Genomic DNA, 16,424 nt, shown 5'->3' on the forward strand with positions numbered 1-16,424 from the left:
ACCAAAGTTTGTTTTGTTTTGTTTTTATTGTTCTAATATGCTGTAAAATTTCATTGAGCTTCATAAGCAACCTAAAAGAAAATAAAAGATTTCTGAAAATGCCTTATGAGTCTGGAGTCTGGTTTCGCTTGGAAATTATGAACATTTTGCAAAAATCAATATTGAAACAAAGTCATTAAAAAAGAAACATCTTGTTACTCATAGAAGCCCTTGTAGAATTTACTATGGGCTTGGTTTCAATAGAGTTACATTTACTCCCAGCATCACCCCCACCTCGGAGAACATGGGAGCCCTGGGTAAAGCAGGGACATTTTAATCAACCAGCTCCATGTGTGGTCCCCAAGATGGAGATGGGGCCAGCTGCCACTTCCTGGGTGTTCTTTGCCACAGTCTCTGTGAAGCACTTGACTTGCACAGAATCATGCAGCTACAGAGAGGAGCCAGGCTTGGACCCAAGTCTGTCTGTCTGTGTCTCTCTAGAGCTCCTGGTCTCTGCAGTGCAGGCCTGTGTGGAGGTCTGTCCCAAGAGGAAGGCTCTTAGGTACCCCCAGCATTCCATCTTTGCACAAAGATCCATGATCTTCAGTTAATGACACAGTGATGCTCTCCAAAGACCTGTGAGCAAGCCGGGGACAGCAAGCCATGTCTCAGCCCAGGCCAGGCTCAGAGTGGCCCCCCCGAAAAGACCTGAGGAACTAAGGTGATACATAGGCATGCCGGCTGCTAAGAGGGTGCAGCTGAGGGGGTGAGGGACCTTCCCCTAGGAAAGCCTTTAGACAAAAATGCAAAGTGGCCATTCTGGTGACCACAGAAAGGAAAGCTGGCTCACTGGACAAAAGAGCAAAGTGTGAAACCAATGCTGCAGAAACACAAACAGGAAGTAGGAAGGGGACGATGAGGTTGGGGGCCAGGAAGGTTGTAGGAACCGGGGTTGAGGTTACTGGAACATCCCGTGGCCAAAACAAGGCTTCCCCAGAATTCCAGAAGCTACCTCCTCTCTTCCTTCTTTGGGGAGACCGAGGGGTGCCTGGGGAGACCTAGCATGGTCTGACAGGTCAGGAACCTCGATGCCACCCTCAGACACAAGGGTGAGCTTCACACATGCCTTTGCCTGGGGTGTCACGGAGCGCCAAACACCAGGTGAGCATATACCCATTGACGAATAAGACCTCAGTCCAGCCGTGCAACCCTCCTGTTTGCGGAGCACCCTAAAATTAGATTCCACAAGTTGGAAATGGAATCAGGTTTCACCTTGGGCCAAGCCCCCGGCCATGTGCAGCATCAGAGGTCAACAGCAGCTGCGTTTCTTCCTCCCTGCTCCCTGGGCGCCCAGTTGGTTTTCCTCCTTCTCCTTCCTCCAGGTGCATTCCTGCCACAGCCTGCCCAGAAAGTCTTCCTTTCACAGCGTTCTGATGAATAGATTGTCTGTGTTTTCTTTTGCATTCTTTTTAATGGCCTGGACTAGGCTCCAGCGACCCAGCTGTGCATGTCAAATAAAATGTATTGGGGTCGGATAGATTCTCACATAGCACTGAAATGCACAGCGCATGAAACAAAGGGCACCCAACCACAACATGCACGTTCTAGAAAGCTCCACTAAGAACTGTAACTGCTACAAAAGCCACCCGGACTACACGAGTACCAAGTCAAATGGCATCATTTCATGTCATTGCTCCATTCTTTCTCTTTTTTTTTAAGGTTTTTTTCAAATATAGTTATGCAAAAGACTTCTGTTTTTAATCACTGTGCAAATACTAACATTTTACAAAGCCCAGCAGATAAAATCAGCTCAGGTTGAGCATCTCCTGCACACGAAGCTATAACTGATTCAGCTTTGCAATCTGACCTTTAGTTGTCGGGTAGAAATGGAGAAGCGTATTTAGAGAAATGGTGAATTTATTTTTATGTTATATACAAAGGTACCACCCCTCGTGAAGCATGTGAACTCTCGTCAAAGGAGCAAATGTTTAAAAACTGAAGGAAAATAAGAAGGCAGGTTTCCTGTTTCATGCACATGGAGGAAGAGGGGTCTTTTAAACCCGTCATAAAACAGGTGGGCTCACGAAATGCAGAAAAGGGTGCATGGAAATATACTCTTACTGCCACCGTGATATTTTGAGGAAATAACATTTGTATTTTGTTCCATTAACTGCATGAGATCAGCTGAAGCCATAGGGAAAGTACATGTGTTTACACCCCAGCCCAGAGTTAGCTTGTTGCATCTGACTTTCTGTTCTGGTTAAAAACATCTCTTTCTTCAGCCTGCTGTTGTATATACCCTCACAGCTGAGGACAGATGTGGCTAGCAATGCCTTGTGAAACAAATGCCAAGCAACAGACCGCTACCACAGGCTCACGCACCTGCAGGTGACATCACCAGGCTCTATCTTACCCCAGAAATCTATTAACATGCAGAAACAGGTGTCATCAAACCAAAACCCACTCTTAGAAAGCATTCACCTCATCCGCCTGAGAGTGGAAATGACAAACGAGATGCCGAACTTCCACTCACCTTCCATGTGTGACTAAGAGGGTAGGGAGCACCCCCTTCCCACCCCCCACGCAAACCTCGCAGGACACCTGTTCCCTGACATCCCAAGGATTCCAGATGCAGCCAGAACAAAAGCTCTGGAGGAAACCCTGCTCCCTGAACGTTGCATTTTCCTTTGTTTCAAGGTGTTTAGTCTTTTCTCTTTAGCAAAAAGTAGTTAATACCAGGTTGGGTTTTTGCTGATATCTTATCCCTAAAATGGCCTTTCTCTTTGGATCTGTAACCAGGCATAAAGAAGGTACTGAATATATGTACAGAGACATTTAAAAATTATATATCTGGGATTTATTTTAAAATACTTCAACAGGAGGTGAACGGCAGTATAAAAATAAACTAAAATTGTCAAAATGTTGATAACTGTGGAAACCAGGAGATGAGTAACTGGGAATCCACTATGCTATTTCTCCTTGTGCTTGAAATTTTCCATAATCAATATAATTTTTAAATATGTAGCAGCATTTCCAGTTGTTGGGCCAGCTCCTCCTCCTCTCTCCTTAGTAATAGAATCCCTATTTTGTTCATGTAATTCACCCTCCTCTCTGGAGCCACTGAGCCAGTCACAGTCATCCCAATCCTCCTTGCTAGTTTTAGCCTTAGGGATGGACAGATGGTTCATGTGGCCAATGAAAGAAGAAGGGAAGTCTCTCGAAGGGTTTCTGGAAGAAAAGTTCCCATGCTGCTACAAAGTGGCATATAGGAAGAGATGGGTCTTCTTCTTTTGCTAAAATTTGTTGCATCTGCATGTGACAGCAAGAACCTCAGCAGCCATTTTGTGACCATGAGGGATTCAGCCAAAGACAAAACCAGTTTGCTGAGGGTTGCAGAGAAGAAAGATCAAAGCAACCCTGGTTTTTGAGGATGTCACTAAGTTACTGAAATAACCACCCTGAAACTGCCTCACTTCAGGAATCATTAAGTGAGAAAACAACCCACTTACTGTTTAAAACAGTTGAGCCAGGGTTTCCTGTTACTCATAGCTAAAGGCATCCTACTTGATACAAAATAACTGTTCAATGAATGAAAAGGAAGAATGGATGAAGGCAATGTGCGGGGAGAATTACCAGTCTTAGTTGCATCATTTGAGTCTAAGAAAAGTCAGTGTTTTTGCAATCCCAAATAAGAGTTGAGATTTACATTCCATCTCACCTCAATACACAGGATCTCCTCTCTTATTTCACAGCACACATGGTGTATTTTATTTCTTTGGCAACCAATCAGATACTTCCTGTTATCTTCTCCTATAAAGCTGCCCTTTGATTTGTTTGGAGCATTTCCTCAAATGGCACCTCATATTCATAACTATGCCCAGGTCAGTGGGAGCTCCCAGTACACTGGAAAGACCATGGTCTTCATTAAGTGTCTCCATGGTTTGGGACAAATCCCTCAACCTCCTGAGCATTAACGTCCTTATATACAAGACAGAATTAGTAATGCCCATCTTAGGGGCTGAGAGAGTTAAATGGGGAAGCATGCAGCAAATCATCTAAAGCATGGCACAATGCCATTTCATCCACATCAAGACTGGTTTTAAGGTCAAGGGTAACTCAGTAACTGGCAGAATCACTTTTTTATTCTTCTACCCTTGCTTTCATGTATACAAAAAAAAAAAGTAACAAACTTCCCTCTTTAAGAACCATTTCATTTCCAACATCTCACATGTCTTTTTTCCCTATCTACTTTCATCACAGAGGACATGTGATTAAAAAGAAGACCGAGGGGCGCCTGGGTGGCTCAGTTGGTTGAGCATCCAACTCTTGATTTCGGCTCAAGTCATGATCTCAGGGTCCTGGGATTGAGCTCTGTGCTCAGTGGGGAGTCTGCTTGAGATTCTCTCTCTCCCTCTGCCCCTCCTCTGCTAAAAATGAATAAATAAATCTTTAAAAATATAAATAAATAAAAGACTGAATCACTATGATGTACATCTGAAATTAATTGATTATTGTATGTCAATTATACTTCAATAAAAAAATGTTCTGGAAATAGCAGTGATGGTGGCATGACATTGTGAATGTACTAAACAACACTGAATCGTACACTTGAAAATAGTTAAAATAGTAAATTTTATGCATTTTTTACCATAACAAAAAATATTTTAAAATTTATTAAAAAGAAGAAAAAAGATCCCCAATGGCTTCGTTTCAAACAATATAGGTCCCTTGGGGTCAGTAACTATCTCAAATGGGAGAGAATTTCTTGGAACACATATTGGTAGCTCCCCTTCCTACCCCACCAATGCCTGGCCGTCAGGTGTAAAGCACTGGGGGTGGGGGCAGGCTGAGCAGAGAGCAGCAGTCTCTGAATCCTTCACTCTATACCAGTGGGACAGGGACCACTGCCTCCCTCCCCTTTCTCAAGCAAAGGTATGAAAATTGAGAAAATTCTGGTCTCTCCTGGATCACTTGAGGTTGGCCACCTCTCCCCTGGGGTTAAGTGGGCGCTTTCCAGACCACTGCCATGTGGATGGCCCTCGATGGTTTCTGTCAATCATCACAGCATGTACTCAGATTTTAAGTAAATGTATTTTTAAATAAAGATTTTATCTATTTATTTGTCAGGGAGAGAGCACACAAGCAGGGAGAGTGGCTGGCAGAGGGAGAAGCAGACTCCCCGCTGAGCAAGGAGCCTGATATGGGGCTCGATCTCAGGACCCTGGGATCATGACCTGAGCGGAAGGCAGGCACTCAACCGACTGAGCCACCCAGGCGTCCCTTAAGTAAAAGTCCCCCCAACACATCAGGCGTCCCTTTAAGTAAATGGACGCCACCCAGGCGTCCCTTAAGTAAATGTAAATGTATCAGCATTAACTGTCCCTTCCAGCCCAAACGTCATTTAATTGCTCTCCCGCCAGGCCATAGCCCCTGTGAGTGACTAGAAAACAAGCACTCCTCTCTGGGGCTGAGTCCATATCAGAGCTGTAAACCACATGAAATCATCCTCGGGACTCCCAGTGGGGTTGGTGACACATTTTAGGAAACATGTCTTCTGCTGGGTGTCAGAGGTGTGAGTGCAAATCTCCACATCCCCTTGGTGTAAAACCATCACATCCTGCCTCCTTGGTGAGGATACAGTAAGTCTCTGCCTGGACAGTCACAAACAGCTACAGATGGGAGGGAGTCTCGAATTTGTACTGGCAATGCTAATCATATCCTCCACCTGCCATCTGCCTGCCAGTCTCCTCTTCCTCCTCCAGAAGTTGCCTCCAGCCCATCCTATGGAGCCTGGCATGGCCGACAACACCCCCCCCCCAAACACACACGTGCACACATTCATGCCGCACGACATCAAACACTTCTCTCATCACCCTTACCATCCAGGATTCCCACCAGAGTCACCAGAGGCAGACCTGGGGAGCTTTCATCTTTATCTATTCATGGTAGATACTCAATAAATACTAGTTGAATGAAGAAACAAATGAATTTACATTCAATTGGAATTTTTTTAATGTCCTAGATCTTATTTCTTTTTCATTTTAAGGTTTTATAAGCGGGAAGAGGTGAGAAGAAGACTGGAAATAGGACAGTCAAGGTAAAATAATCGACTGCCTTCCAATTACCTGTCACACATCAACAGGGCAGAGCCCTCCCATGTGTCTCCAATGACAGCCAAACTGGGGGTGGGAGAGGGCTGGCTCCAGAAAGTGACAAATGAGGCTGATTGTTGATTTGTACTTCTCCACCATTGCATAGACAACCATAAATGCATTCTGGGTGAGACGCCATTTAGGAGAGGCTACCATTCTCTCCCACCCATTAGCATGATTAATTGAAAGCTGATTTGATTTCTATGCTTAAGCAAAGAGGCAAACAAAAGAGGACAAAGAGGTTTTCAGGAGAGTATTTTGTCAACACAAAAGCCGACATAGCATGTGAGCCTCTTAATAACGGATTTGCTTCAATCTCTGCTGACTGAACACATGATACGTGCCAGGCCCCGAAGATCGAATGAACACTGCGCTGACCTTGGGAAGCTCTCGGTTAGGGAAGGGTTTCTCCACCTTGGGATTATTCACATTTGGGGCAGGATCGTTCTCGTGGTGGTGAGAAGCTATCCTACACACATTGTAGGAGGTTAGCAGCACCCCTGGCCTCCACCCTCTGAATGCCAGTAGTTGGGACAACCAAAAATACCACCAAATGTCCTGGGATACAAAATTCCCCAGTTCAGAGCTCCTGGTCTAGAAGGAGTGTAAATCAATAACCACAAGATGTACCACCAGGTAAGAGGCCACATGGTTGGGAATGTGGACAGGGGAGCAATTCGTTCCCTGGAGGAGGAATGCTGTGGACATCTGCGGATGCCTACACGTGAGGCTATAAATGTGCCTCCGTCTGTGCCGCTAACACCCCCACCATCTCCACCCACCACAAACTCTAAGGGGGAGGAAGCTGTCTTGTAGAACAGAACAAGCTGCTGTGATAAGCAGTCACATCTACCTTATAAAAGACTCAGGAGTGTAAATTTGCATATTTCCTTCTCTACTTGGCACTTGAGGCTCTACCAACCTCAGCAGGAAGCAAAATCTAAGTGATAAGATACCTCAGGAAAAAGAAAAAAGAGCTACCTTGCACGATTCCTTTCCCACTGGGCCCACAGCAATGGCACAAGTGCTTCCCCCTTCAGGAGACCCCTCACGTCCTCCACAGGCCCAGTCCTCTGTGTACAGAATGTTCCAGATGTATATAGATAGTGCAAGCCACATAAGAGGCCAAAATGTCTTTTGTAGGAAAAAATTACCTATAACTGCGGCAACCTGGTTACTGGAAGGGAGTAAATCTAGAATTTTCTGTGGCTAGTTTAACATAGGCTTGGGATTACGTCTTGCCAACTTAACTGTACATTAAAACTTGAGAAACATTCTTCAGGAAGACAGGGTATAGAACCTTAAACCAAGTTTGCAGGTAAAGCCATAGAAAATCAGCCTGTGGACCAGTCCCCCCAACACATCAGACTGATCAGAGAACCCCTCTGTCCTGTCCCACTTAACAGAAACATGACCAGGGCCTTAGTAAACTCTCCTCCAAAATGGGTGATGACCAATTGCTTGTTCACTATAGGTGATCTGTTGGACCAGGGCATTATGGTACCAGTCAAGGGAATACAGAGAAGGACCCTGCACTTCCCCCCACCCAGCTTGGCTCATAAACACTAGCCTAGACTGTGGTCCATGAGCTGCCTCCGCTGGGCCTGGCAGAATGGCAGCTCCTCTCAGCACAGTGAGGAGTGTGCTGGTGATCTTCATCCAGGCTGGTTTCCCTGTCTGCCCTTAGCCCTGGTGCCCTGGGCTGCAGCCCATTCACTGGGTGCCTGGGCCTTGCCCCCTGCCCAGTGCTCAGCGGCAATCAACCAAGTGGGAGTTGGGGTGACACCTGCCACATTTGCCTCAGCAGCCAGGGGGGCGGAACGCAGAGCTGCTTTCTCACTACTCTCTCACTGGTGAGATCTGGAAACAGCTGCACCCCATTCCCCGAGTCTGCAGGGAGAGACCAGCCAGCCGATGAGTTTTCCAGATGGATGAGATGAGCAGTGCCTCCTGGAACGTGACCTCAAGCACCTGCACTGGGGACCTCAGCTCCACGGAGGGGAGCAAGCCAAGCCCAACATGTCGTCCCAGCGCCCTCTGCAGACTCAGTGAACCACAGAATGGAGGGCCAGCTCTGGCAGCCCCCTGCCAATGTCCCCCTCCCTGGCAGCAACCTAGTGAGCGAAGAATAAGGTCAAACCCAACTGCCTCAGGCTAAACTGCCCCCTGAGAGGGCCTCGCTCCAGCACCTTTCAACCTGAAAAGTCCACGGTTGACAAAAGTTCTGACTGCATCTGTGAACTGGTTCACATGGGAAGCCTTAAGACCAGCAAATTAACCTGCATGCGGTTATACACCTAACAGCTCATGTTCACTGAAAACAATCAAGTGAGCAAAACTATGAAACGGATGCCTCACCCTGAACATACCAAACACAACGTAATTCCCTACTCAGAGGCACTTGGACACAGGACAATTAACGTGGCCTCAGAGAAGGTGGTCTCGCACAAGACTGGCCCAGGCTCTCCCCTCCCTTGGTTCTCTTTAATTCAAGTTCATTGAAGTTTCATTCACTTACAGTAAAATTCCCGTTTCAGCTGTTACAGTTCTGTGGGAAAAAATATACAGTCATGGAACCCTCACAACCAAGATTTAGAATATGTCCATCACCTCCCCCCCAAATTCTTCATTAACCCCTTCCCCTACCCACTTTTCATCCCACGATTTTCCTTTTTCCAGAATGTCATACAAGTGGACTCGTACAGCATGTGCACTTTGGAGTCTGGCTTCCTCCACTCACAGTGATGCCATTTTATTGTCGAGTACTATTTCACTGCACAGATGGGCCATAGTCTGTCTATGCACTTCCCAGGTGAAGGGCATCTGAGATCATTTCCACTTTCCAGCTATTGTGAACAGAGCCGCTATAGATATTTGCATAAAGCCTTTGTTTGGGCACATGTTTTCATTACCCTCGTGTTAGGGCTACCTGGGAGTGGAGTCACTGTGTCACATGGTAAGGTGATGTCTAACATTATAAGAAACTCGAAGGATCTTCCAAAGTGGCCACACCATTTTGCTTTCCCACCAACACTGTAGGAGAGCTGTAATTTCTCCGTATCTTCATCAGCAGCCTCGTACTGTATTGTCAGGATTTTGTGGCTTTGCATTTTGTTGTTTGGGGGGGATTTTTTTGGGGGGGTGTGTTTAAGCCATCCTGATGTATGTGTAATAGTATCTCATTGTGGTCTTAATTTGCATTTCCTTAATGACTAATGAGGTCGAGCGTCTCTTCATGTGCTCATTTGCCATCTCTTACACCTCTTTTGCCATCTCATTTGTGTCTCTTCGGTAAAATATCAGCTCAAGAGTTTTTTTGCCCATGTATTAAATTGCTTTCTTGTTAAAGTTCTGTTAAGAGTTCTGCACATATTCTGGATACAAGTCCTTTATCAGATATGTGTTTTGAAAATATTTTCTCCTGGCTTGTGGCTTGTAGTCTCTAGGCAGTGGTTTTCACAGAGCAGATGTTTTTAATTTTGATAAAAATCCATTTTACCCAATTTTTCTTTCATAGTTTATTTTTTTATTTTTTTTTTTTTAAAGATTTTATTATTTATTCGACTGAGATAGAGACAGCCAGCGAGAGAGGGAACACAAGCAGGGGGAGTGGGAGAGGAAGAAGCAGGCTCATAGCAGAGGAGCCTGACGTGGGGCTCGATCCCATAACGCCGGGATCACGCCCTGAGCCGAAGGCAGACGCTTAACCGCTGTGCCACCCAGGCGNTCTCTAGGCAGTGGTTTTCACAGAGCAGATGTTTTTAATTTTGATAAAAATCCATTTTACCCAATTTTTCTTTCATAGTTTATGCTCTTTGCATCCAAAGCAATCTTTGCCTTGCCCAAGGTCACAAAGATCGGCAGCTATGTTTTCTTCTATAAAGTTTTCAGTTTTAGGTTTTATTTTGGGCATATGACCCATTTTTGTTCATAGTAGTACATGTTGTAAGGTAAGGGTTGAGGGTTTGGGGTTTTTTTGTTTTTTTGTTTTTTTCTTTAAAGGGTGTTCAATTGTTCCAGTACCATGTATATCCTTTCTCCATTGAATTATCTTGGTGCTTCTGTTGAAAATCAATTGATCATATATGTGTGGGTCTGCTTCTAGACTCTTCATTCTGTTCGACTGGCCTATCTGTCCTTTCACCAGCACAACACTGTCTTGATTCCTGTATCTTTATAGTAAGTCTTGAAGTCAGGTAGTGTAAGTGTTTCAACTCTTTCAAAATTGCTTGGGTTAATCCAGGTCTTTTGCCTTTACACACAAATTTTTTAATTAGCTTGTCACTCTGAATTAGCTTATCACTATACAAAATATTTACATTTACGTTTCTATGTTTGAATTGGTGTTTTGTCAAATCTCTGGATCAATTTAAGTTAGGTCCCTTATCCTTTTGAAAGTAGGGGGGTGGTCATTCTTCAGAGATACCATAAAAGAAAGACTGACCAGTTCCTTCCAAATGCACCCACACAGAATGGCTTTGCCAAATGGCCTTGGCTCTAAGCGCTGGGTTGTGGAGTCCGCGTGTTCTGATGTGTGAAGGGGACAAGAATGCAGTCTGCCTCTCCAACCTGCTCCCTGATATAGAAAGGAAAAGACACAAAGTTGAGGTCAGCCCTGAGCCCTAACAACAGAAAGAAGCATGGTTCCTTGATGCATTTTTGAAAACGAGGTGACATCTTTTCCATCCAAGGGGCCCCTGGAGGAGTAGGAGTTCACTAATGCAGAAGAGAAGAGGGAAGTTAATTCTTCAAAGGAAACAGCAAGAACAAGAGTCCGAGCAGGCAGGAAGCTCAGGGCTGCAAAATTTGAGGAGACAGGGTTGGAGATAAAGTCTGGGGTCAAAATTCTGTTCCCTGAGCACAGAGGCCGCTGGAAGCTTTTGAGTGGAAGGGAATAATCAGGTCTGTATTTGAGAAAGATCCTCTTACTGGCAGGCTAAATATCCTCCCAGAGATCATCCTGTGGGTGTGGCACCAGACATGTGATAAGCAGGTTTGACTGGGGAAATGGCTGAGAGCCTGGGCCAGAATGTCTTTGGAGAATAAGGCCACCAAATTAAAATCAGACAAGGGATCAAAGGGGATGGGAGAGGCACAGGAAGGCACATTCACATGCCCCTTCCTCCCCTGGACCCTGAAAAGCATCTACCTCTCTCCAGGCACACCCACAGCCCCAGGCAGAGCTCTGCTGTCGGAGGCCAACAACACACCTGCAGCACTGGAGGACCTCACTGAGTCAGATCATATAATTCAGACACCCTGTGAGCATTCGTATTCTGCTCTTCAGGGGCAATATTTTGTGTTGAGGTTATCTTTAAAATGCAACCTTCCAAAAGATGGCGTTGCTTTTAAGATTATGCCATTGGGGTTGAATAAATTTCTTGGCAACCTTGTGTACAAATCTGGTCGGGGCCTCACTGTGAAGTCTGAAAAAGAGACAGATGGAACAGTCGGCCAGAAAGCCCCAGTGACAGAAACAACTATTCCCTGGAAGGGGAAAAAAAAGGGCAGAAAGGCATCTTTGTTTATTTTTACAAAATTTGGAGAACAACAGTGTCCCCCAGCTGTCTCTGCAAGATCAAACCAGCTCCAAATGGGAGTTGCTAGGTATTTGCCAACACTTGAAATCAAAGTCCAACAGGCTCGATGGCCCTGTTTCTTGTCTTTCCCTCCCTTTGTATTTCAAGATGACAATTTCATTTGTTCATTGATGCAGCCTGTCCATTCAATAAGCATTCTGATTCATCTATGAACTTCAAATTCCACTTCTAATCTAAATCAGAACACAAAAGTACATGACCCTTTCACTTCTTGCTAGGCCCTCTGGCTCATTCAAAGCAAACACTCGAAGGCAGTCTCAGAATGTCATTTAATCATGGGGTCTGCATTTTCGGCATAAGGCCATGCCCTCCAAAGTCCAACTGAGAGATCGTCAAACTGTCAACTCGCCCACTTCTCTGGGACTGATCACACACAAGTTCTCCGATCCTCCCTTCCCCTCGCCAGCCCTCAGGGAACACCAAAGTCTGTTAGGGGATTGGTACCCGTAACTCCGAAATTAGGGTTAAGGCACAGGCCTGGGACAGGGTACCAAATTTGGCCTTTGTTAGGGCCTATAAGAAACTGATAGAAAAAGTCAGTTGTGGAAAAGACATCTTTAGGCTTCATCTAAAAGTCAAACCTCTGTGAACTTCCATTTAACTGTAACAGGCCAAGTGGAAAATTTGTTTCCCTCCTTATTTATTAAAGGAAGACAACCATCAGAAACAAAAAACAAAATAATTCTGTCGGGGGCTAGTTCACCACTCTCCCATCCTGCTTCCACGGGCTATTCTTCAAAACGTGGACACAGGTGCCATGTGCAAAAATGCCACGCTGTTGGCTTACGTGGCCTCTCCGTTGTATCAGAGAAGCCAGAGCCAAAGGTAAGATGATCACTTCTGAGCCACTTTGTCTCTGCCCAGGAGCTCCCACCAGGAGGGAGCAGGCTTCTCCGGGCTGCTGCACAGTGACAGACAGGAAGAACATCTAAACTCTCTTTCAAACTTATAGAAAAAGAAAAAAACAAAACACCCACACAGTGGGGAACAATTTCCCCACTGTGTGGGTGGTGGGGCCCCAAGAGCTGTTATCTGCAAAGGGCACTTCTGGGGGTTACCCAGCTGTCACCACTGTGTGGATTCCACTCGAAAACCTCAAGCCAAGCCGTGGGGGAATGAACATCAAGAGACAATTTTTCCACTCTGTGAAAATGACTTGACTTTACAAAAATAAATTAAAACACCCTGATAATAAGTGAAATGTGTGCGGGACCTGTTGTCAAAGGCACAGTTGGTCACGGTCGTTGCTCTTCCTTGCTTGGCACATCTCTACCATTAGAATATGACTTTGTCATTCTCCACTTCCTGACCCCTCAGCACCTGACCCCACATGACATCTCTCTCTCTCTCTCTCTCTCTCTCTCACACACACACACACACACACACACACACACTCCCACACCGCACAACCAGGTCTGGCATTATTGGTCTAGCAAGAGTTAGAGGCAGAACCAGCATGTCTGAGGCAGGGGTGGGAGTCACTGGGGTGGACATGTGTTAGTACGGGGACCGGGGGAAAGGGTGTTCTAACTCTGTTCATCATAACAAGGGAGATTTGATGGCTGTAGCAAAAATGCAGAAGTATAAAAACAAAACTGGGCATCCTTTGGGCCTTAAGTCCCTCTTTTGCCATGCAAGGACTCCCCGGTTCCGGACTGTTCTGCCCCCTGTGTCTATGGCAGCCCAAGAGGCACTGCCTGCCCACCGAGTTTATAGGATTTAGTGATTCCTCTCCTCCTCTGCATACTCACGTCCTTGAAGTCCCTCCAACCCACTCCTAAGTGAACCCATCCTCCCAATGCTGCCATCTGGAGCCACGCTCACCCCTCCCTTCCCTTCATCCCACCCCCATCTACTACAGGAATCTCACACCATTGTTCTTGGCCCGGGTCCTCCTGTTAGAATTTGGGAAACAGACCTGGTGATTAGAACCTCAAGTCCCAAACCTTGTTTCCAAAAGTATCCTTACCCACACAAAGAGGACCTAGGAAGCCCTCAATTCCAGCATCTGGGTTCTGGGTAGACATGACAATAGAAATGGAAACCATTTCTCAATAGCAACTGTGAGGTTTGAAGGGGACCCAGAACTACATACACTTAGGCTACAACCCATTTTAAAAAGTAACCAACAGAAGAACAGTATGGCGATTGCTCAAAAACCTAAATATGCAATTACCATGTGATCCAGCAACTCCACGTCTGGGTATATACCCAAAAGAATTGAAAGCAAGGTTTCAAAGAGATTTTTATATGCTCATGTTTATAGCAGCATTATTCACAATAGCCAAAGGCAGAAGCAACCCAAACGTCTGTTGACAGATGAAAGGATAAGCAAAAAGTGATATATATATATTTATATATCCATATAGATATATAGATACACACACACACACACACACACACACACACACACACACACGTAGTGGAGTATTATTCAGCCTTAATAAGGAAGGAAATCTGACACATGCTACAACATGGTTGAATCTTGAGGACATGATGCTGAGTGAAAGAAGCCAGACACAAAAAGACAAATACTGTTTAACTCCACCTATATGAGGACACTATCAAATTCAGAGACAGAAAGTAGAATGGAGGTTACCAAGGGCTGGAGGCAGTGGGGGTGGGGAGTCAGCGTTCAATGAGTATTGAGTTTCACTTTGGGAAGACAAAAAAGTTCTAGAGATAGATGTGGTGATAGTTGCATAAGAATGTGAATGTACTTGATATCACTGAACTGTATACTTCTTAATCGTTTTTCAGGGTTAAAATAACAAATTTTATGTTAGGTGTATTTTACCAAAAAAAAAAAAAGTGGTCAACAGAAAGATTGAAGCTTCAATTAATCGAAATAAACTAGCAGGATTTTTTTTTTTAAAGAAGAGACACAACCAGAAACCCACACCCTTTATCTTCCTCCTTCTGAGGACAGAGGTGGGTGACAGGGTCAGGCAGCAGGAGGGACAGAAGAGTCTCCACCAATCCAGGGAGGCATTGGTAACCATATAGAACGATGCTAGGCGCCTGCCCTGGCCGAGGGCGGGGTGAGCAGGAATCTCCTCTGCAACACAGGCCTGACCCCCACATAAACACGGGGGCAAAGTCACCACCCAGCCTTCCGTCAGGTCTACCCGGCTCTGCTATCTTACCTGATGCCCTGACTCGAAAAGACTGATAGCTGGCAAAAGTCCCTCAGCCTCACCAAGGATTAAAAAGAAGCTTTCTTCTCCAGCTCCATAGAGACTCTGAGTTTCTGCACCAGTTAGAACTCTCCACAGAGCCACAGGGTAACCGTCACCATCGCAGAAACAAGCACATGTTTGTTTTCCGAACTAGAGCAAGACCTTAGCTTTCTCAGGGAAGAGGCACCTTTAGCTCTCATGCGGAAGGAGGCAGCTACTTTTCTTGAGAAGAGGGACTCAGATATAAGGAAAGTTCCACCAATAGGAAAAGAATGGAAAGGGCAATATCTGCCGTCCCACACACACCCCACCCAGTATGCAGCCCACATGAGAGTCCAGGGCCCACTGTCCACACCAGGCTTCCCAAGTGCAGAGCAGCTGTAGGTCCTGTCCGTGGCAGTGGCCTGGCCCTGCTGACAAGGGAACAGGTGCTTCTGCAGGACGTTCAGCCTGGCCAGGCGTGAACATCAGGCACACCCACGATCCCCAAACATCAAAGTATGCCGCGCTCCTCTGGAACAGCGTTCTTCCAAGAGTATCCAGAAACGTCCAGCGTGAACACTTTCTTCCCACACACTCATTCCCAGTTCCGAGTGGTTCTCACCCAGTCCTGCCATCTTCCTGCTCTACCCCACACAGGGCACCAACAGCACTTCAAGGCCTCTCTGACTGCCCACTTTGTGGCTCAAGTCACAGCTGGATGTAAACGAGTACATGCAACCTGCTACAAGCATTTGTAGAAGGCAATCTCGTTGGAGGTAACTACGGTTCGTTTGTGGAGAGCTGGCCAGATGTCCCAAGCTAACCAGTGGGTGGCACTTTGGGGAGGCTGTGAGCAGTCTGTGTAAGGATGGGAGGGACACTGCTTTGTTGCCCCTCCATGGAGATGGGATCTTTCACTAATTCAACATCTTAATACATTTTGATGAATATTAATACAAGAAACCAACACTTTTCATAAACAGTGCACTTGAGAAACAGGCAGAAGTCACGAAGCAAGACAAACAATGGAGCTTTTAGCCATTCTCAGATGTAAGACGGGGGCCCCCATGGAGGGGCCAGGGGCTTCACTAACAAGCCTTCACCCAGCTTTCTGTTTGCCTGGCCTCCACCTCTCATGCAGGACATCCCTGATTTCTGTTCTTATCCCTAGACAGAATACATTACCCAGAAATTACCCTACAGCAGTCCATTTTTTGTTTTATAAGAAATGCACTACCTACCACCACTTTTACATAGAAACCCTAGTCCTCCAAATAGCCAGTAACCTTCACCAGTCAAGCCACCAGAACAATTCTAATTGCTGTGAATTGATATCATGGGTACAGCGGCCACCAAAATTAAGCTCAAAAACCCACAGACTTGAGCAAACCAAAAGCTATAAACCAGTAAGATTATGTCTTAAGAAGAAAAAAAAAATTAACTTTACCTGTGGCTGTAGCGAATGGCTATCGTCAACCCAAGCTGTAATTTAAAAGAGGGAAAAAATACATATTAAATAATATTCAGAGTAT

At 45.6% G+C, this 16,424-nt stretch overlaps 1 protein-coding gene across 9 annotated transcripts in view; it reads right to left on the bottom strand.

Annotated features, from left to right (window-relative positions):
* The window catches only part of ACOXL (acyl-CoA oxidase like), a 354,068-nt gene that overhangs the window by 225,633 nt on the left and 112,011 nt on the right, over window positions 1-16,424 (bottom strand). For all 9 annotated transcript variants that reach the window (XM_034659541.1, XM_034659540.1, XM_034659539.1 and 6 more), the window contains exon 11: window positions 16,340-16,374. In XM_034659541.1, coding sequence (XP_034515432.1) covers window positions 16,340-16,374 — 35 coding nt within the window. The remainder of the gene's footprint in view (window positions 1-16,339; window positions 16,375-16,424) is intronic.

The sequence above is a fragment of the Ailuropoda melanoleuca genome, chromosome 4 (assembly GCF_002007445.2).
Source record: "Ailuropoda melanoleuca isolate Jingjing chromosome 4, ASM200744v2, whole genome shotgun sequence".
Classification (NCBI taxonomy): Eukaryota; Metazoa; Chordata; class Mammalia; order Carnivora; family Ursidae; genus Ailuropoda; species Ailuropoda melanoleuca.